Source organism: Nymphaea colorata, chromosome 2 (assembly GCF_008831285.2).
Source record: "Nymphaea colorata isolate Beijing-Zhang1983 chromosome 2, ASM883128v2, whole genome shotgun sequence".
Lineage (NCBI taxonomy): Eukaryota > Viridiplantae > Streptophyta > Magnoliopsida > Nymphaeales > Nymphaeaceae > Nymphaea > Nymphaea colorata.
In genome coordinates this window covers 14,064,407-14,086,523 of record NC_045139.1, presented here as the reverse complement: position 1 = coordinate 14,086,523, position 22,117 = coordinate 14,064,407, and the positions used below count along the sequence as shown (strand labels likewise).

Sequence of the window (22,117 nt, the reverse complement as noted above, 5' to 3'; positions counted from 1 at the left end):
CCACCAACTCAGCCAATCTAAAGATGATGGAGATCCAGACATTGTGCAACGAGTGACAGCCAAAATTCAAAGGCCACATATCGACAACTGAAGTTTATATTCTCAATAATTTAAGTCTGTCCATAAAATTTGAATCAACAGCCAGTCGAACCGGACCTTAATAACCTTCAAGTTGAGGCAATCAAGTTGTTGGAAGCAAGGAAATGTTTCGATACGAGCGATAATATGGCATTTTTTAAATCACTCGATTCCAATTATCGATCTTGACCCGAACTGGTTCCACATCCGAAAAGGCAACCGCTCATCTCCATCCCAAGCAGCCGATCGCTACATTTCATATTCGGCCGCCAAAAGGTCGGAGGGAAGGATTTCGCTCTCTTTTCGCTGCCCTGTCTGTCCCCCCTCCTCTCGCTATCTCTGAAGAAGGAGAAGAGGACGAGGAGGAGAACCGAGCATGGAGGAAGAAAAGAAGGAAGGAAGAGGAGGAGGAGAGAACGAGGCCGACGGAGTGGTGCCCGCTTTGATATCGGTCCACCCACAGGAGTACTCCGTCGCCGTTGCCATCGGTTCCGAGCTGCGGGTCTACAGTCTGAGGTCGGATGTTTCTGTCCGATTCTTCCTCTTTGTTCTCGATTTTTGTGAGATCTGTCCCGTATTTTTCATTTATCTACGCGTTCCGTTGCCACGTTAAATGGCTCTTTCAGCATATTCGTCCTCTCTCTCTTTTTCATTATCTATTTATATTTTTTATAGTCAATGCCCCGCACTCTTTCTGGGTTTACATGTACCTTTTCCTTCCAAATTTGAATGATTTCGTGTCTGGGATCGATTTGTTACCTATATTTCGCATCATCATCCGAAGAGAACTCTGTCAAAGCCGGGCCATGGAACTTGACTTGATTCCAAATCAGCTAGAAGTGGAACGTTGAGAAACATGTTGGTGGTCTCGTCGAGATACAGTCACGCACATTTGAGTTTGCTACGCACACCAAGCGTATGTCTGTTCATACAGGAGGATGCCGTTATGCTAGTTTTTGACGAGGCGATGAATTTGCAATTTTCCGGGCAGTGCTGGTGGGGGTACCTTTTCATTTATATTCGCTTCGAGCGAGGAATTTTCCAAATGTGAAGTTACGATGCTGTCGAGACTTGGATGATCAGGATCTGCTTAACTATTTAGAGTGCATTCTAGAGATCGTTCTCCTTCAGATGTTTTGTAGAAAGTAATTTAAGATAAATGAACATGCAAACAGGCACGTGGTTCACTTTCTTAACCAGGGCGTGATTGTATTTTCGAGGCCCTATTTGATCAGTTGCACGCGTTCATTATAATGTTGTCAAAGAGATACATTTGACTGTTTTCTTCTCTGTGGTAGTCTCACTTGGTACTTCACATGCATTTTTCAGGGACAATTGCATGGTTGTCTTACAGGGCGTGGCTGGAGGTCTTTCTCATTCAGATTCTATACGTGCCATATGTTTTGGTGCAAATGGGACACTTTTTGCATCAGGAGGAGATGATAAGCTGGTTAAAGTCTGGTCCACAGATTCTTGGCATTGTATACAGACAACGTAAGTTATGACCTGACCTGAAACCATGATGCTTATGGTAATAGCTAAGTGAGTTCTATCTTTCAGATGTGCAGAAAAGAGAGTGAGCTCAGTTGCCTTAAGCAGCAATGGATCTTTTCTTACGTTTGCTGATAAGTTTGGGGTTATTTGGGTAGTGGAAGTAGATGTTGCTGAGAAAACTTCTTCTCCAATCACAAAAGTAGCCACTCCAATTTTTGGTCATTATTGTAGTATCATCACAAGTTTGGTAATTTTTTATCCTTTTCCTTTTACTATCTTTCATTTTTTTCAGCTTTATGTGTTTCACACAGTTTCATCTAATAATATTACAATGCACTAATTGTTAAAAAACTTTCCCTTATTTCTGATGGTAGCAAGCTTGCTTCCGGTTTGTTTTGTCTTCTTTTTCCAAATTTGGTATTGGAAATTCACTTGACTTCCTTAGATGGTTAAACTGGGTTTAGAAGGAAAATTAGTGGAACATCAAGTTAACAAATAAAGTTACTGGAGACAAGGAACTGTTAGTTAAAAGGAAAGCAAAAACAGGATTCAGTTTTATTTAGAGGGAAATAAGAGGTTAGTTAAAAGGTATATTTCTCTAAGAGGAAGAACCATTAATAAAAAAAACATAACAAGTATGGGGAATTGTTATCTTTTTTTCTTCAAATATTTCTCTTTAGAAGATAATGAAAAAGAGATTAGCAGGAACTTTCTGTCGCTCATATGGTCCACAATCGCTGACTATTAAGAAGATTAGGAAAAGCACTTAATTTTGATAATTATATCTTTTAGAGAATTTTTGAAGGTGGAATTAAGCATTTGTTAAACTTTAAGTTGGTTATCAGGTGCAAGAATAAATTGAAAAATGACATTGAGAACTTTATTAGCCTTGCCTTTTTTTTATTCATTTATGCATCCTAAAATTATTAGAAAAGCATGTGTTCACCATCTTATTGCAATATAAACCAATGGGTGAAGTGGAAGTCAAATACCAGGTTAGTAGATGATTGGCTGTGCCATGAGGCATGGCAACAAAAAAATGGAAGGACGGTTTGAAATATATACGAGAGGGTGGAAGGGAAAAATTGAAGAGGAAAATATATGAACGGAGCAGGCTTAAGACAATTTTGACAGTTCTCAAGATTGAATGTTCATAACTGTTAGTTGCAGAAGACAGGAATTGGCTAAACGTACAAGGCAGGGCATCTGGAAATCACATTTCCAAGTATTTTCTGCAAAACTTATCATATAAAATTTTTCTTCATGTCTAAAAGTCTATGGCTTCATACCAGAGCATGTTGGCTGATATGTGTTATATCGCCTCTTGCCGATACGATACAAAGCCAATACAGATTTTACTTTTTATTTTCACCTTAAAATCAATTTAACATAATTTAAATTAGGTTTTTATTCCATAACATAAAAAATAAGGCTATACGGGCTGATACATAAGAACATGTAACAGCTGATACGCTATACTCATGAGCAAACACATATGCTGCTGATATCGCTTTTACAACAGTGATTGATATAGAAATAATGTTTCTCTGATGTTGAGTTCAGATTTTGTAAATGCTTAAAGGTGTCAAATTTTTGTCCTAATCCTTTCTATACATGAAGAATGAATGATTTTTATGTGGAGTTGTTGGTTTCTGGACTTGGAGATCATATGCATGCAGTTAATTTTGCCAGAAATAAAAGAATTGAGACTTCCATCTAGGGTGGATAGTGCATTCAAGTGTACACTAACATCCCGTTTTTTATTACATACATATGTACTATGTAGTGTGTATATATCTATGTATTTGTGCATGCAATTATGTATGTAATATGTATTTATATATGCAAGTATATATGTGTGTATATTGGGAGCTGCTTTGTGCATATCACTAAAGTAATGGCCTGACCAGATCTATTATATTTCTTTCCTATTATTAGCCATTTGCCAGGATAAGAAAATCACACCTTCTTGTTGATTAGTGTACATGGGGTTGTTATTTGCTGTCTGTTTTCCTTTACATGATGCCGGTTTCAATGTGCTTTCCCAATTTTCTCATGCTTTTGATGGCACCTTTTTTTTTTCAGGAATTCTCACCAGATGGGCAGTTCATTGCTAGTGCAGATCGTGATTTTAAAATTCGTGTAATTGTTGATGTTAATTTTATATTATAATGGTTAAGTTCATCATTCCTTTCCCCGGTTGTATTAACATACCTAATCTGCTGGGGCAATGCTTTTCATATTTGGCAGGTTTCAGTTTTTCCTGGAAGACCTTTGAAAGGGGTACATGAGATACAAAACTTTTGCCTTGGTCATACAGAGTGAGTGTTTTAACTTGATTGGACATATAACAACCTTATTTTTTGTATTATCCTTTTTCATTGCATTGGTTTTGTGAGATTCCACAAGTCACATTGCCACTACTGAATAGACTTGTTAGGCTTTTTTTCTTTTTCTTTTTTTTTTCAATCTTTGATGAAACTTTAATTTTTCCAGTGACACAGCTTTTCTGTGACACTGACTTCATTGACCTTTCTCTTTTTATACCGTTGGGATTGGGGTGATGGATGTGGAAAGAGAGGCTTAGTTCTTCTAAAGATTTGCTTATTCAATTTATTTTAATGTGAATGAACTCAGAAAAGCATGCTGGTTTATCATGTTACTGCAATTCCAGTCAGCCATGCAAATCATCTACAACATAATGGGAATGAGAAGTATCTATCATGCTTCCATAGTATGGAAGTTTTAATTGCACAAACTTATGCTGTACTTGCTTATACTTATTTCTGTCTGTGCTATTTCTATCTTACTAGAGTTTGTGGGCATGATTAGGTTAGGTTTTGTTTGTATCTTTTTTGGTTTGAGGGATTAGAATTTTGGCTTCTACTTTTATCATGGTGCCTCTAGTTAGTTATTAATAGTTGGCCAAAGTTTGGACTCAAAATTAGTTGGCTAACAGATGCTTTTTTCTTGCTGGCAGTTATATCTCATCTTTAGCTTTTATCTGTGCTTCTGATGGTTCTTGTGGATTTCTTCTATCTGGAAGTGGTGATTCAACTGTGGGTATATCTCATGTCTGCGAAATGAAAATGTAGAGCTAATTTCAATCTAGACCAAATTTTAATTTTCCTTTTTCCTGCAGGTACGTTTATGGGACTATGAAAATGGTTTACTTCTTCATACATGTGAAGTTGGAGTAAAGGTACTCTTTTCTTTTTTGATTTAATTGTTTGACACATCTTATGATGATGCTTTTTGGTACACATCTTAGCTTCTGTGAAAGCTGAGCTTCTTAATTGTGTGGTGCGGGTTACCCTCCTAGTAATGTTTGAAATGATTCCATTGTCTTCTAGTAACTTGCTAGTTATTTGGTCTCACTTATATTTGTAACTATTTTTATCCAAAAAATTTCAATCATTTTTGGTGTCCATGGTGCATTTCTTTTCTAGTTGTCTTTGATTGCAGTTATATCTTTTTCTCCTATCCGAAACTAGCCAAACATAACTAGTTTACCTGGTCAGAATCCAGCCTTTAGGTTGCCTGATTAGATGGAATGCTTTTTGAGATGAACAATTGCCTTTCATAAGCTTGTTATGAACTTATGTCTAATGATCTGAGGCTTCCTTCGGAATATTTGCCACTTATATCTATTTAGATTGGGTAGACTCATAGTATATTTTTGTTGGACACCAGATTGATTAAATGGTGCATGAAACAGAATGATTAGTCGTGTGGAATAATGATGATGTGGAGAAAGCTGCTTGGTCAAGATCTTCAGAATTCACCCTATTGTTTTCCTCAATTTACACCTTATGGACAAAGTGCTATTTGAATCAAAGAGTAATCTGTTACATCTCAGACTAAAATTTCAGAGCCGCAGAACACAGACCGGGGTTCAGAAGATCAAACGGGTTGGGTCTATGCAAGGAACAGGTCTCTGGTCAGGAATAAAGGCCGAGTTCACAGATCTAGTCCAATTGAATAAATTCAAGAGTATAAAGAAGCCTATAATTGGAGATAAGTTTCAGGAGATAAAATGGGTTGGGTTCACGTGAAGAAGAGATGTTGGGTCAAGAATAAAGACATAGTTCATGGATCTCTTCATGCTGAATAAACCCAAGGGCATAGACAAACGCGTAATTGAAGATAAAGTTAGATCTCTCTCTCTCCCTCTCTCTGTCTGCTTTCAACCATTCTTTCTCAGTTTTGTTCTAATCAATTATTGGACAGTTACCCTAACCACCACCAGGGTAACAGTGCTACTGAGCCTGAGTTCAAGTACATCTAATCCTATTCCCAGGACAAGCTGATTGTAGAACATCAAACTTGCCTAGTTCAGAATTGCAGCTCAGTCTTGTTTTTGTATAAATGGTAGATAAGTTTCAGGAAATAAAATGGGTTGGGTCCACATGAGGCAGAGAAGTTGGGTCAAGATAAAGACAGTTCATGGATCTCTTCAAGCTGAATAAACCCAAGAGCATATACAAACGTGTAATTGAAGATAAAGTTAGATCTCTCTCTCCCCTTCTCCCTCTCTCTCCCTCTCCTTCTCTCTGTCTGCTTTCCACCATTCTTTCTCAGTTTTGTTCTAATCAATTCTTGGACAATTTTCCCTAGCCACCACCTGGGTAACAGCATTACTGAGCCTGAGTTCAAGTACATCTAATCCTATTCCCAGGACAAGCTGATTGTAGAACGGCAGACTTGCCTAATTCAGAATTGCAGCTCAGTCTTGTTTTTGTATAAATGGTTGGTTGAGATTGTCATGTGAATGGAAATAGTAGGTCAGCTGTTTCTTTGCTGAAACTAATGTATGTCTCACATGCGTACTAACTGGGATGTTCTTGCATTCAATTTGAGAAAATAGTTTGGCGATTGTCATTTTTCTTGCAATGAACTTGTGCTCTATTACGGCAATTGCAGTTCTAACTTTTCTTTCAAACAGTACGTAATTTACATTGTTTACTGAGAACGTGTTGGTTCTTTGTATTAAAGGCAGGACTTGTTGAGAATGAACAATCAGACCTTCCTGCAGTCATTGATTTGTGTGCTTCCCCAAATGGCTCAGTCATCGTGGCTGCAATTCAGAGGCACTCTCTCTCTCTCTCTCTCTTTCTCTCTTGCTCCAGTTCATATCCAATTTGTGAAGACTTTAGCTAATTGCACAAAGAGAAAAAGTAGCTGCTAATTGATGATTCCCTTGGTCCTGAAGTCACTTCTTGTCTACCTCAGGTTTTGCGGGATACTGCTTTTGAGCTGCAGCTTCCATGATTGCAGTCTTGTAGTTTCAAAAGTAAGTATGTTTGTCATTTTCTGTGATATTTTTTTTAGAATTGACTCAAACACCAAAATAGAATTTAAGAAATTTAATGTAGCTACTAGTTTTGTCAATAAAATGAAGATGATCGAACACTGTGGTTGACTTACTATGATTATTATGCTAAAACATCTGGTCACTGGGTTTTGGAACCCATTCCCTCTGCATCTCCATCTCTGCTGTCTTTTGATGACAGTGGTTTTGAAGGAGGAAAATAGGGATACAACCACCAAGCATTAATTTATTAATATTCTATCCTCTTGTAACTGTACGTTTAAATTTACCTGGTTCTGATGGATCCCCTTGGTTGAGAGCATACCTGACACTTAATATTTAGCTCTGTTCATGGTGTTTGTGTCATATTCACTGATATGGATGATATTTTCAAAATATTGTGATAAAAATGTCTAACAGGTAGAATGGAAAACTGAAAAGTATCATGATATTTTCGAAAAATTCCCACAATATGGCGATAATGTCATGATTTTTTGTGAGGTATGATTTCTTTTAGATATTTTGAAAAGGATTGAGTTTCTTTTTACCAATGTTTCTGTAAGAGAATTAGTGGGAAACTCATAATTTCATGAATTTCTCTATCAAATTTTTGTGTATTTTTTGATATTTTGGATTCCTGTGATTTTCTCAAGAAAAGCAAAATTTTTTCTTATTGGGAAAGTCTTGCTGATGGAAACCTGAGAATAATATTTGTTACTCTGATTTAAAGTAACTTTTTTACTAGTTCACCCAATATATTTTTGTGTGTGTATTTATCTCTCAGGCAAGTTGCTTACTAGTCTTGCATTTGAAATCTTATAAGGTGGTAGAGATGCAGAAAAGTTTCATTCCAACAAGTTTGAGAATCAGTTCAGTGGGCCATCTATGGATCATTGCTGGTGCATCGGAGATGTGTCCTTCCAATGCTGTATCTGAACCTGAAGATGCAAAACAGATGTCTAATACTGGTGTGTGTGCCTTTGCCTGCATCAAGGTCATCAGTTTATCTGATCAACAGCAAGCAACCATCTTAGGAGAAGCTGAAGTACCTGGTGGCACTGAATTACTCAAAGGACTTCAGGGGAAGATATTAGATGATGCAGATGTGGCAACATTTGCACTGGTTGCTGAAGCTGCGAACAGGGCACTGCACAATCTGTTGATCAAGCGGCAGTATCCTGCAGAGAAGCGGGAGCTGCGAAAGAGGAATAGGAATGACAAGAAGCAACAGCACTAATTCTTTATCTTCCCAATTCATCCTTTCCTTGCATGAGTGTCTCTGCACGTGCGTGTTCTGGAAGGGGATTGGTTGCTTAAGTTGCAAATAAGCTGAACAAACTTCTGATCGATTGTGATGCAGAGAAGCTGTTGCTTAAGAATTATGCAGTTTCACATGTATGTGTGTGTAAAAGAGAGAGAGAGAGAGAGAGCGAGAGGGAAAGAGAGAGAGAGAGAGAGAGAGAGATATGTTGTTTTATACTTAAGGGGAACAGCAGTAATCACTAGATTGTCAAGGAGCTAGTAGTTGGTGAAAGCTGATCTTGATGTCATGACCAACCGAGGTAGTTTTCTTCATCCTACAGGAAGATGGCAGCCACCTATGCTTCTGTCCAAAATGGATGATAATTGTTTTTATATCAAGTTTGGTAAACTTTGTTATAATTGAGGCTGTCTTCCGTTCAATGAACTTGGAATGGCAAGCACACCGTGCAAGGTTTAGCAGCTTTAGCTATGATATCGCTTGGATGTGATAGTGTGGTCAAGCCCAGAAGGGTTATGTACAGTTGATTAGGTAATATTTTAGAAGCTTAAAATTTCCCATGTGATTTCTGTTACAAGGCCAAGGATAACCTTCTGAGTGGAGGGAGGGATTCTTGAGAATGCCATATAAAAAGTCATACTGTAGTCTATGCATCACAGTTTACTTGTCTGACTTAGATTGTGCGTTCAGTTTACTTGTCTGACTTAGATTGTGCGTTCTTTGGCCCCGAGGGTGTAGCATAGTTGGTTAGTCAAAGTGTTGTGGTGGCGATGCATCTTCAATTTGATTTTTTTTTTTTGGATGTCATATAGTGGCATGCAAGACACTACAGGTTTCCAACTTGAAGGGCCTTCAAAGGAAGAGGGGGTAGCTTTGCTTGTCGCAGACTGCATGTTCTTGCCTCTAGGTCTAGTTGGTTGTGGACTTGGCATTAGAATCGGAACCCATTGGATCCAATGAGGCACATTGTCGTCGAATATCCAGATATAATTCTAGATCCATGTGGCTCCAATCAACAAAAAATCGAATGCGGTCTTCCTGATTCACTTGCGGCAACTTTCGGAAAAATGGGCTCGATTGTAGACAAACTAAATAAGTAGAACGGTAGATCTGAACCGAATGGAAAAACCCCCCGCACCGGATCCAATCAATTTGGATATCTTCCAGGCGAATGGGACCCACAGAGAGTCTTACACTAATGATAAGAGATCCCTTCATTAATCGTATCACCAATATCTTGTGATCCGAAACGAGCGCCAGTCCGGTGGTCCCCACTGGGATGGGCGTGGGGTTGGTAATTTGGCATCACATAATGCCGGTAATACTGGATTTGACGGTGGGGGTTTCTGGTAATACGGCTTCCTTCCGAAACACGGTACGCTGCGCGCTCCCGCTCAAACATTCATGCCAGGAGTCACCTTTTGATTGGCTCTCCATATAAACGAATGCGAGGGCTGCATATTTTCAAAAGGGATAAGACTCTCTCTCTCTCTCTCTCTCTCTCCCCCCCACTCTGTTTCTGAGGAAGCGGAAGTTCACTGGTTGAATCTTTTTCTCCGATAAGGGAAAGAAGAAGAAAAGAAGGCGGCGGCGATGGCGGCTATTTCGTCCCTCTCTCTCTCGTCTGTGGGTCAGCAGGCGGCGGGGAGGGGAGGGCGGCCGGGATTTCGCTTTCCGGAGTGCGTTGCGGCTGCCTGTCTCGACGTCTTCCGCCCCCGATCTATCTTCTGCGCCCCCGATCTCCTCCGTGTTTCGATGCCGGCGTCGAGTTCGCGGTTCCGTTGTATGGCAACGGCTAATGGTACTTCTCCTTTCAAACTTGGAACCTTTCCTTTCGTTGAATTGCATGCTGGCGTGAAATGTTCTTTTTATATCTGATGTAAGTAGTTCGGTTTTCTGTTCTCTCCATTCAAATAGTGTATGTCGTTCATCTTATTTCCTGTTGTAGTGTCAGGAGTTCTACACTTATTTGTTCTAGGAGTTATGACATTGAATTGGGTGAGATTTTGGAAGATATTCGGTGCTTTGTTTCATCTAAGAGAGAGACGTCTCATAAAGAAACTCGAGGTTTTGTTTGTCGGTACAATGCTGTTAACGATGTATGACACGTATATTGAGGTGGAACCCGGTGTTCTTGGAGGGTCTTACTATTGTTTCGCCCCATCTATATGAATTAGTAGGTTATGCATCTTTTTAGCTTATATTAGCTCTAGTTAGTAGCGGATGTCTCCCCAAATAAGTGAGAACATTCTGCAAGAAAATGCCAATCGTTACATCACACCATATCTGTCCTTGGCAAACATGGGATGGGCATTGATGAGCGTCTGCTTAACGTTATCCATTAATGATTGCAGAATTATGTGCTTAGATACTTCTTTAGAGTTTTAGTGTGGCTAGGAGAAATGAAAACAAACTAATGGAAATGGATCCTTCTATTTTCACAACTTCCAATTAGTAGTATATCCGGGAGATATTTCAAACTATGCCAAAAGAGAAGAATAAGCTTGTACGCCCAGAGAATACTCTTTTACGTTACACACCAATTACTATGTGATTAACCCTTAAAAAGGGTGTTCTGTTGGCCAAATAAAGGGGAAATAGTAATAATGGTCTCAGAATGGCAGCAGCTTGAGGTTAGCTTTTATGCGCCTGCTTGTTAGCTGGAAGCAACATTGAATGGATGAAATTATGCAGAAACAATGGAAGGTTAGAGATGAATGTTTCTGAAAATATTCAGATGTAATAATAATGGGAGAAAAGGCAAAATTTTGTTGTTTAAGATGTTTTAGGCCTATGTTGTGCCTGGGCGCCAGGCAGAGCCTAGCGCCTAGGTGGACCTAGTCAAGCCTAGGCAAAGAAGGCGACCAATTCTTTTTTTAACTTCTTTAGTTATGTTAATATGTGAAGTTATTTTGACTAACTATTACTAATGTTTGAAATGTGGAGAGTAGTAATATAACAAGTATTATTCAATTTAAACAATAAAAAATTAATTGTTGACTTCATTGAATATACAAAATCAATAGAATAAGTTTAACATTACTCATTAAATGTAATCTAATACAAGTAACAAAATAAAAAAAACTGAAGCTAATCTCTAAAAGAATTTATGTAAATCCATAGCAAGGCTTGAATCCATATGTACTTAAAGAAAGACATAATATAATAAGAAAGACTAACAGTGCATAATAGTATACATCTAAGTACATACCCATATTAACGTGTACATATAACAGGTATCACAATGTTACATATTATATAGCAGGCTGACAGTATATACATATAATAGGTTGATGCAATACTATATAACCGGTATACTAGACTGTACATAACAGTATATACATATGACATGTAGTACAATATATATAACAGGAATAACAAACTGTATTACAGTACAATTTAACATAATAGTATATACATATAAGTTTATAACATGTATAACAAAGTAACAATACATATAACTATATGATATAAGTACGTAACATAACCATACTACTGTATACATATAACAGGTATGAGGTATCATAATACTATATAACGGACTAAGTGATGTGCGGCATATACATGTAACAGCATAATCAACATAACAATACATAAAAATACATAATCAATACAAAATAAAGCACATAACAATATATACTCAATTAAACAATATATATTCAATTACAAAACTTTAATTGAAAGAGAAGGTGAATTTTCACTTTCCCATGGACTAGGCTTGTTGGCCTAAGTGGTTGACTTAGGTGACGGGTGTGGACTCACGCACCACTTAGGTGACAGGTGTGGGCTCACGCTTAGACCATGCCTAGGCGAGGGCCTTAATAACATGGATCTGGACATGAAATGCTGAAACATATCAAGACAACAATAGGCGAGGTAAAGGATTTTAAATGGCTGATGTCATAGCTACAAATGAGGATCAGCTGCAAATTGAGACTCCTAAATCGGACTCTACATAGCTGGGATAAGAAATGATGATGATTCTTTCAAAAATAAACATACATGCATTAAAATATAAGTATAAGTACGCCGTACGTATGCATATATTATGTACTTATGATGATACTAATTCTTATTTACCACAGTAAAAAGCTGGACCCAATTATGTGATTAATTTTGCAGATCTCCCTACTGTAGCTGAGACAAAAAAGGGTTTTCTCAAGTCATACAAGAAGCCCATTCCTAGTGTGTACAATACTGTTCTCCAAGAACTAATTGTTCAGCAGCACTTGATGCGTTATAAGAAGACATATAAATATGATGCTGTTTTTGCTCTTGGGTTTGTTACTGTCTATGATCAACTTATGGAGGGATACCCCAGTAATGAAGATCGAGACTTGATATTTAAAGCATATATTGAAGCACTAAAGGAGGATCCTGAACAATACAGGTACGGGAATTCCTAAGATTTAATTCTCCAGAGTCTATTTCTGTTTTCAAGGCAAATTAAAGGTCAAACAAAATAGCTGCTAATCAGATAGTCTGATAGGATGGTCACACCTGAATCTTCATAGTTCATGACTCCTAAAATTGATACTAAATTCTAAATTCTGATATTAATTGGGTTTTATTGAGGATCTCTGACAATTTGTGAAATGAAAAAATTATGGTGGCTTTATTGTTTTCAGTTTGATTTTTCACCTATTGTATAGACTCTGTTGACTTGCTATATCCACTGTTAGAAATGACGCTCAAAAATTGGAAGAGTGGGCTCGGTCACAGAATGCAGCATCCTTAGTTGAATTTCCATCAAGGGAAGGAGAAGTTGAAGCCATCTTGAAAGATATTTCCGATCGCGCTGGTGGAAAGGGAAGCTTCAGCTATAGCCGTTTCTTTGCAGTTGGCTTATTCCGTCTTCTTGAGCTGGCAAATGTGACAGAACCGAGTGTCTTGGAAAAGGTTTTTCCTCCATAGGCTGTCTTTATGATTATTTACTCAAAATAACACTGTGCTATCTAATATGGGTCTTATGAAACCTTCCATATTCTTCTGCTTTGGTCTTGGCTGGAAGCAAATTAATAGCACTGATTTGCTCTTTTTACCCTTTCATCCACTTATGGACCATATGGCTGCCTCTTGTGGAGGAAATTGTCACTTCTAACTGCTTGAAATCTTTTAGAAATTAATCCTGCATGGATATGTTGTATTAATTGCTTCAAAGCATAAAAAACTTGGGCATTATAATGCAGGTGCCTTGTTCCTGATTCTGCATACTGGACCATTCTTTTGCTTGCCTGATATATTCATCTTGATGCTATGAATTGGAATATTGGTTTCGAGGAACTGCAGGCATATGATGAATCACCAATTTTTCCCCAACATACATGTGGTGCTTTTTATTCAATTGATTCCTGAAGCAGAAAAGATAAATTTGCTTGGTTTACAATCCAAATATAACTTATTCCTAGTCATTAACCACCCTCACTTGTTTCATGTAACTTGTGTTCCATCTTTCTTGGCACCAGATTTTTTTCCTCAAGTTGCTGCATGTTTCTGTACTGTGAGATTCTTGTACTGTGAGATACTTTTAGGATAGAACTAAAAATGCAAGATTGATATGGACCAAGAAGGTTGTAAAATATCTTTAAGTGCTTTGTTTCTTTTTAAGGAATTTTTGTGGTTTCTCTGCTAATGTATATTATCTTAAAAAGTAGTACTTCTCCTCTTGAGAATGCAAGAAATATTTCTTTTCCAATGCTTTGTTTGTTTTTCTGTACAAATTTGTGACACATGTATTATCATTTGAGTCATGCTGGCAATGAGCCCATTAATAACTTATCTTCTGAAACTTTTTGAATTTTTATTCATAAAGTTCAAATAGAGAGAACTTATATTATTTGAGCTTGAGTTGACTCTTGCGCCATACTTTTGTACTACCAAAAAAATATAATGTGGTTCCTTGGGCTAAAGTATTGAATGGAATGGTTGTAAACTGCGAGCCGTACTACTGTCATTAAAAAAGGCACAGCTAGGATGACTATGCATATTTTGCTTATACTATAGAGAACCTTCAGCAAGTATCTTTCACGAGGTGCTTTTCAGCTTCTCTTGAGAGTGGACTTTGTTGGGGACTCATAAAATAGGTCTAGGGCTACATTCTTCAGGGTTCTGCAAGGTGATTGAACAGACGTCCAAGGTAAGAAATGTTTGTAGCTAGTAATTGGGAAGGGCATTGGCTTCTCTGTATAATGTGAGCTTGGATGCTACTTGCAGCTTCAATCTTAAGCCTTTCATTCAAAACATTTTACCCGTGCTTCATTTGCTAGTGCAGCCATCCTATCTATGATCTAGGTTATAGTGGACGTGGCTTTGAATTTTTGAGTAGATAAAAGAAAGCATCTATCAAGCCCTGCAATCGTCTTTAGCATTTTGTTTGTTTACTCTATATTATGCTTTATTGTGGCTTCCTTTAATTGTTAAAATGATGAAAATATTTGTCAGCTTGGTATATTGTCAGAGTGTAATAGATACACTACTATTTTCTATTGCTGGAAAGCAACCTTATGGTCTTATTCCGGTATTAAGGAGATCAATATTGTTGTACATTGCCTTCTAAATTGTTGTACATTGCCTTCTAATATAAATATCTTGCACATTTGACAGCTTTGTGGAGCCTTAAATGTGAGCAAGCGAAGTGTTGATAGGGACCTTGATGTATATCGGAACCTGCTTTCCAAGCTGGTCCAAGCAAAGGAGCTTCTAAAGGAATATGTGGAAAGGTGATTGTAGGGTCATTTTGGTGGAACATAAGTGCAGCACTAACATGATTCATGATAGGACTAATTTTTACTTCTATACATAATTGATGCCACTTTGTATATGGGCTATCATTTTTTCTTCTTAAAAAAAAAAAAAGAAACTTGTACAATGATTTTTTTCTTTGTTTTCTTGGCATGCCAATCATCTAGAACAATATCCTTTCTCAAGCAGTTGTATATGTAGCACTTATTTCCTCTTTTGTTTTCCTGACAAATTTTGCTAACAAGAGCATATGGAATCGTCTGTTTGCAGAGAAAAGAAGAAGAGAGATGAAAGATCTGAATCTCAGAAGGCAAACGAAGCCGTCAAACAGTGTACAGGTGAATTCCAATATGCGGAGCGCTAGGTACTTGGAGAACAGCTGCTCCAACTGTGCCAGTTGTTGATATGAAGTCCAACCTAATGATTCCTCGCAATTTTGACGCAGAGTGGAGCCCTATGATGCAGATTCATGTTTTCATGTATGTACGTTGCAATATTCGGAACTGGCACGTCACCATTAAACTTTGGTGTATGTCCCAGTTGGTTGTTGTAGCATTATGTAAAAAATTGCAGTCAGGTTCTCTTGCTGAGATAAGCTTCTTATGCTTCTCTCACTACCCGACTAATGCCATTGCTTTGTGCAGGTCTTGCTCATATGGTACTTCTCCCCCGAACAACCCTCCCTCGTACTGGATCTTAGCTTGGTATGAGGGGAATAGGTTATCGGGTTGGACCTATAAAGATCGCCAGTAATTCTTTCATAAGATTATTAAAGTACTTGGAAGGATGTATAAAAACATAACGAACTACTAAAACACGAAAACTAGCAACATGTTTTATGTCATATTAATGTTATGACGTCGGGATAATAAATGGCTATACGCCAACGAAAGCGATGTTTTTTAAGAGTTGTGGAATGATGAATTGAATGAGCGATACTAGCATTCACTACTGCGTGAATATTTCAATTAATTTATTCACCTTGTTATTTTTTTTTTTCATCATACAGAGACCAGCTAAACGGCCAACAAATGCTTCATCAACTTGGCTTGGGAGTTGGCCTTAAGTTTATAAGTTGAAGGTCTGGTGTTCAATAATGCAGGTGTGTATCTACTTACATAAAATGGTAGAGACCTGCTTCATTCCAGCTTACCTATGATAAGAAAAAAAAAATGGCATTATGATGAGTAATTTTGGAAATAAATCAATTGTGTTATAAGAGCTTTGACAGTTTTATGGACGCCATCTCCATATCCAAGTCGAGTCCCATCGTACTTGGCTGATCCATTTCCGATCCGTTTATGAGGAATGCTAGACGAATCACTGGCGTTCAAGAACTTGATAGTATCTTGAACAATTCAAGCCTACCGCTACGCGATGTTGAATTTTGAACCGCAAACGGATGCACCTCATTTAGTTTATTATTATCATCATTTTTAAATATTTTCGCTTTTCTTTTTCTATCTGGACTTTGAAATATCACAAAACCGGGTAAGGGTACATAGGCATCATGAGAAAGATGACCCAGTTACCGAATTTATGGCCTATCCCACCACTGTCAGGATCATAGGCATTCATGAACTTGGTAACGTCCTGCATAATGTCAAAGCATGCCCGAGTACGCATGCATGCTACTATGTGTGTGTGTGAAAGAAGGGAGGGGGTGCACGTATGTTACGTTTGCAAAGGGATTTGGAGCATGGATCAACTAAACGAGTCAGATTGGAATAAATATGATGTAACACCCATACCATGTCCGATCCATTTGCAATTCTTACTATATATCACATGTTCCAACCATTTCTAAGTGAAAACCTAGTGGTACTTAACTTTAGCCACTATTTTGATCAAGTATATAATCATGAAATTCAACCTCATAGATGCTGGAAACTGCGTCGTAGTTCATGGCAAATCATGCTATTTGAGCTCACAGGCGCCCCAGAAGCGTGAAATAGTTCATGAACTTGGTCACACTCCACGTGGTACAGTAAAACGCTATGCACCTCCCTGGGAATTTGTCAAATCAGGAAATTATGAAACATCTGTGTCGATTATTTTATTGAGAGGTGCAATCATGCCATCCGTTCCACATGGTTCCCGATATCGATTATTTCACTGGAATGTGCAATCATGCTATGGATTCATTCACAAATTTTTAGAACTTCCATCTTTGGAGTGCAATCTTGGTGTGGGGAAACATTGCCAGATCTTCTTTCATGCCCAAAACGTGATCGGGTTCATCAGCTTCATGCTTTTGACGGACGGAGCCTGTAGCTACCAAACACGGTCACTGCTTTCCGAGATTTTGGAAAACGTTACTAAAAGTAGTTGCTATTTTGATTCATATTCCACAATTGCAAGGTCTCAACAATAAACTTCCTGCTACCATGTGATGTTTATGATTTTTATTTGTTAAACTTAGGAAGAAGGTCGTTTATTCCACGCGTTCGCCTCTTTGTTTCTTCTTACACATTTTTACTCCATTGTTGAACTTGCCTGTGTTTTTCGGATGCAGAAGAACAATTAACTTCTCATAAGAAACAGTGACGACCCATCTATCCGTTTCATTCGATCCCGTTCCTTTTCTTCTCATATAGAGCAAGAATATTTCAAAGCATGGCATAAGTACACTGCTCTTTTCTCTTTTCGTATTAAAGCATGCAGTTTCATTGAAGATTGGGACGAAACTACTTTAGTTTGAACTCTCCCTTTTCACAATTACAATAGTGGCCTTCGAACTTTTTGATGGCCATAAGAAATGAGGGGAACAATCCCCAGGAAGAGTCCATGAAAAATAGGCAGTTACTCAATAAGAGAGAAAAAAAAAGGGGGTTAGCACATTTCTAGATCTACACACAATTTTTTCACTCTTTTTTCAGACGTTGCCAGTTTAGAGCAAAAATATTACAAAGATTGGTGTGAGTGCTTATTATTTCTTTATGCCCAAATTAATCTGGCCATCGTGGGATGGAATCATGAGACAGAAGTAACATTATCACCCAAAATCCCTTGAAAATTTGGGAAAAAAAAACTTTGTTCTTACATTCTCCACAAGTCTGATTACAACCATTGTCTACCAACAAGTTATTACAGAGAAATTAAGGTTAAAGAAAACTTGAAAAGATGGTTGCCTTATATACATATATATATATATATATATATAAAAGAGAGCTCGATAGATTTAAGGCTTTAAATCTATTGACCTTTGTTGAGCTCGCTTTCAATTTTTAGTTGGACCACAGACGGGTACATTTTTTGTTCATATGGTCTTCTTTCAATTTTTTGCCCTCAGGCTGACACATTTACATCTAATGCATTCAATCAGTTGCATTGATGCCGTCAAGGGGATCGTGGTTTATGCTCCGTGGCATCTAAATAAAGCGATGGCAGACTTTTCTCATCACAAGTCACAGGTTAACATCAATTCACCCTTTTAATTCATCGACAAACACCTAACTGAAAAGGAGCTATCACCTCCTAAGTAGGGACAGCTACCGGGTTCGAACATTTAAAGAAACATTATACTTGAATTATTGGTGAGAGAAAGAGAGAAGGAAAATGAAATTTTCTGAAAGAAATGAAAACAAAACATACCTTTTTTTTTTTTTGGTGGCAATAGAAACTATATCTGAGTTCTGGATATTGCTTAACCCGCCTAGGTTGGGTTAAAAGAAAGTGGTACTAAATTGTTGGTGAGGGAACATAAATAAAGAATTTGATAAGAAGGCACACAGAAGGCCAGAATGCACATAAAAACATCTCCTAGATACTCCTCTGACAAACAAGAAGCTAAGCTCTTCCGCCCCCTTTCTGTGTTATCCACATGGCCTAAGGTTGCGTCAAGGTATAGGACTGCGTTAGAATCTAGTGCTGCATCGGCCTCCACACTCAAGAAAATCAAATACGAGCCTTGACTTTCTACCCGTCCCTAGTCAGACCAGCTATGTTAAAACCTTTATTGAAGGCAAGGCACACCCAAAGGAGACTTATTTGAGATTATTTATCTAAGGTAATTACTAAAACAAGTTGCCATCAAAACATATTGATTTTACCGTAATCTTCTTAGAAAATTGTAAACCCGCATTTTTATGTTGCTAGTAACTTCTAGAAGGTTATTCATTACCTTCATTAATAAATCACGGAGCTAAATGAATTATAAATTCATTGCTCCGTCCAGTAAAATCCAAGACGGGGTATATGTAGATATATATATAAAAAGCATGATTCAAAGTTCAATTCCTACGATAGGAAAGTTGCTATACTTGTCAATTAGGATAAGATATTGCCACTGTAACCTGCCTATGAGTCTAAATTAAAAAGTCTGAGGCTCATTGGTGCAGCCAATTACTTCCCTCAAAATGACATCAAAACTTTTTCCAAATCTAGATGTTTCTTGGTAAGTTTTAGTACACGCAACAAAATCAATGGGCATAGATTTTAGCAATTTATCCTGAAAGAATTATGGCTCAACAAGAAACCCTGCTGTTCCCATTCCACAAAGAGATAAGAACCCCATATATTAAGGCAACACCCAATAAAAGCCTGACAAATTCCCTAAGAGTATACAAATGAATCCAATAGCAGTTTGGCACACAGAAACTGGGACAGTAATGAAGTAAATGGCCTTTGGACAAATGTCTGAATCATATGGCAGCCCACATGAGTTCACCCACCTGTGGATGGGAAGATTAAGACCCACCTCATGCAGAAACCCTTCTTTCCTGTTGCCTTTAGGGTCCGAGGCTGTGTTGTGCCGTGCCTCATCAAGAGACAGTAGGTCTTCAACTCGATATTCACTTAACTACAGATAGCATAATCATGTTTATGGGAATCGAACTGGCAACACACTCCTCACCATGCTGATTAGCTGTGTTGTGCCCTTGGGACTACAGTAGTTAGTTCATCAAAATACAGAAAAAATTTTGCAACTATTTGATGCAAGGTTGGTGTGATTCCTCACAGAATTTAAGAAAGAAGATTAAGCAACTGGCATCAGGCTTAACGACCAGTTAGGATTTTGATGCTTGGATGAGATCCACAGATAAGACCCAAGTAGAATATACGCCTCGTCATGTTTGAAGGAGAGACTCAAAATTCCAAATCTCCTTTTGAGATTCCAATGTGGGGAGTGCCCATATGAGCAAAAAAATGGGCCAATAAATATATCAGCAAAAGGTAGAAACTCATAGCAACCACTCCATGATTTTATGTGCATTTAAGACCAAAGTGTAAGGTACTCAAGTAAAGCATGAAATGAAATCAATGACAGGCCCATGTGACAGTAGATGTGTAGGAACACTTTTGGAAAATGATATGGCCTATGGGACCATGGGGGAAAGCAATTGCTACAACAAGGAATTCAATTGATTGACAGTCCTTCATGTTTTTTGTCTTTCTCTTGTTGCTTCTTCCGGTGGACAAGATAGAGCTGAACCACAATAACTAGTTGAGAGGTAACATCTTTTAGAAAGAATATGAATTGGCTGCCTTTTAAATAAGAAAATCAAGTAGGATTTGCATGATTGGTTTTCTTTGAATGATTAGGGATGGAAAATTTTTGGCCTGCAGGTTTAGACTTGCTTGACCCAACTTTGCTGCTTACAGCCTGATAAACCCTACCCAGACTCTGATGTGGGCCAGCCGAAAGCTCGGCTCAGCTCTTGCGCGGCTCCAGTTGGCCCTTGTTGTTGTCATGTTGGTTGGAGTATGAGTTGGATGATTATGAGTAATCCTCCATAAAGCTTTACATCTGCTTTTGAACCCTCTGTTTTCCCCTGCATTCTTACTACCTGCAATGAGACAGAGCTACTTTCAGTTTCTTGTAATAATATACAGAGAGCCAAAATCTTTTACTTGCTACATGTTTCAGTTTCAATTACCCATCAAATGTTGTCAAATCTTCTTAAACTACAACACCAAATGGAATGTATATCTTAAGAGATTGGTCTTGTGCTTATTCAATTATCCTTTTCATTGATCTGTTTTAGCATCATAAGATGTTTGGTCTTTTGATCAGGCCATGAAAGAATGGTTGGTGCCAATTAAGGGCACAGCTTCTGGTCCCACTTGAGCTTCCATGAGAAACTAACTACTGAGGCCATTAAAGCTGCCTTCCCAAAAGGTGAAGGGCGCTGCTGCTCAGGTCCACAAGGCAGAGACATGGGCCAGTTTTTAGCAGCAGCTGCATCTTGTTAGCCTTGAGTGCCTGACCATGGATCATCCCCACATCTGGTGGGCCCATTCAATGTGTCATGGCTTTCCTTCCCTGCCAGACCTCCACCACTGATTGCTTTTTAGTCCTACTTGTGAGAAAACAACAACCACCATCATCATGAATGGCTGGGCATGTACAGATTAAATAGGGAACCCACCATTGGTGACCCTCTCCCCTCTCTTTCTCTAGTGCCTGTCTAATGACAGATGAGGTGTTTGTGGGGGTGTGGTCAAGTCCTTGACTCATGATAATCTCTTCTGTCTCTTGCTAGTTAAGCAATCAACACCCTTAGCCTATGTTTGTTTATCTCAGATTTGAAAGTCACAGTACCAAAATCTATTGTTTGCTTGAACAGTTTTTCCAAGAAAGTGTGGATTTCGTTTCAGCTTCAGATCTAAGGCCCAAGGCTATCTGCTCTTATTGATTCACTTAATGTTATGGTATAGAAGATGGCGACTAGACAAAGAACATGTGTGTGTGTGTGTGAAAGTTTAACAGAAAAAAACGACTTTGAGGTGAAAAATCGAGCCCCACTTTGTGCCCATGGTCAGTCACCTTCTCATTAATGTAAAACCTCCAAATGAATTCATGGATACTGACAAATGGCTGTGATAAGATTTGAACTCATGGTGAATTTCCCACCTGGATGAGTTCCTTTGGTGAATGGTTTAGGAATGGGGAAATTAAGCTTAAACTTTTTACACATATTTTTTTGGTTGATTGGAGCTGGCAGATGTGTTTGCAAGGGTTTGAGCACTAAAGAAAAAGTTTCAAAGTTACTTTGACAGAAAAGAAAATTTGAACTCTCTTGGTTTCAATAAGAACTGCTTTTAGTTTTGCTTTTTTAAAGTCAACAATGAAAGTAAAAGAAACTCAAGCCTAATCCATTAATTTGAATCATGTGAAGATTGGTTTCAAGCTTGCTCTTTTGACGGAACAAAACATGACTTATGTTTAGTACTTGAAAATATAAAAACTGAAACTTTTTTTTTTTTTTTAATTTTCAGAACTATTTTAG

The 22,117-nt window shown here is 38.0% G+C and overlaps 2 protein-coding genes across 2 annotated transcripts; both read left to right on the top strand.

Moving 5' to 3' along the window:
• The first annotated feature begins 316 nt into the window (after nucleotides 1-316).
• On the top strand, nucleotides 317-8,611 carry LOC116249314 (uncharacterized). Its single transcript, XM_031622556.2, has 10 exons — nucleotides 317-594; nucleotides 1,408-1,572; nucleotides 1,639-1,819; nucleotides 3,658-3,714; nucleotides 3,823-3,893; nucleotides 4,553-4,631; nucleotides 4,715-4,774; nucleotides 6,568-6,662; nucleotides 6,805-6,865; nucleotides 7,707-8,611. The coding sequence occupies exons 1-10, from the start codon at nucleotides 455-457 to the stop codon at nucleotides 8,118-8,120; spliced, it is 1,323 nt and encodes a 440-aa protein (XP_031478416.1). The 5' UTR covers nucleotides 317-454; the 3' UTR covers nucleotides 8,121-8,611.
• A 1,009-nt stretch (nucleotides 8,612-9,620) lies between these two features.
• On the top strand, nucleotides 9,621-15,528 carry LOC116248750 (protein THYLAKOID FORMATION1, chloroplastic). Its single transcript, XM_031621714.2, has 5 exons — nucleotides 9,621-9,945; nucleotides 12,267-12,534; nucleotides 12,827-13,043; nucleotides 14,748-14,863; nucleotides 15,156-15,528. The coding sequence occupies exons 1-5, from the start codon at nucleotides 9,738-9,740 to the stop codon at nucleotides 15,247-15,249; spliced, it is 903 nt and encodes a 300-aa protein (XP_031477574.1). The 5' UTR covers nucleotides 9,621-9,737; the 3' UTR covers nucleotides 15,250-15,528.
• Nucleotides 15,529-22,117: the final 6,589 nt, after the last annotated feature.

What these genes read in the sequence shown, in the direction of transcription:
- LOC116249314 (XM_031622556.2), top strand. Translation starts at nt 455, where the DNA reads ATGGAGGAAGAAAAGAAGGAAGGAAGAGGAGGAGGAGAGAACGAGGCC. An exon ending in TGGCATTGTATACAGACAAC is followed by an intron (nt 1,573 to 1,638) that starts GTAAGTTATGAC and finishes TCTATCTTTCAG; the next exon opens with ATGTGCAGAAAAGAGAGTGA. An exon ending in CTGGAAGTGGTGATTCAACT is followed by an intron (nt 4,632 to 4,714) that starts GTGGGTATATCT and finishes TTTTTCCTGCAG; the next exon opens with GTACGTTTATGGGACTATGA.
- LOC116248750 (XM_031621714.2), top strand. Translation starts at nt 9,738, where the DNA reads ATGGCGGCTATTTCGTCCCTCTCTCTCTCGTCTGTGGGTCAGCAGGCG. An exon ending in TTGTATGGCAACGGCTAATG is followed by an intron (nt 9,946 to 12,266) that starts GTACTTCTCCTT and finishes TTAATTTTGCAG; the next exon opens with ATCTCCCTACTGTAGCTGAG. An exon ending in GAGGATCCTGAACAATACAG is followed by an intron (nt 12,535 to 12,826) that starts GTACGGGAATTC and finishes ATCCACTGTTAG; the next exon opens with AAATGACGCTCAAAAATTGG.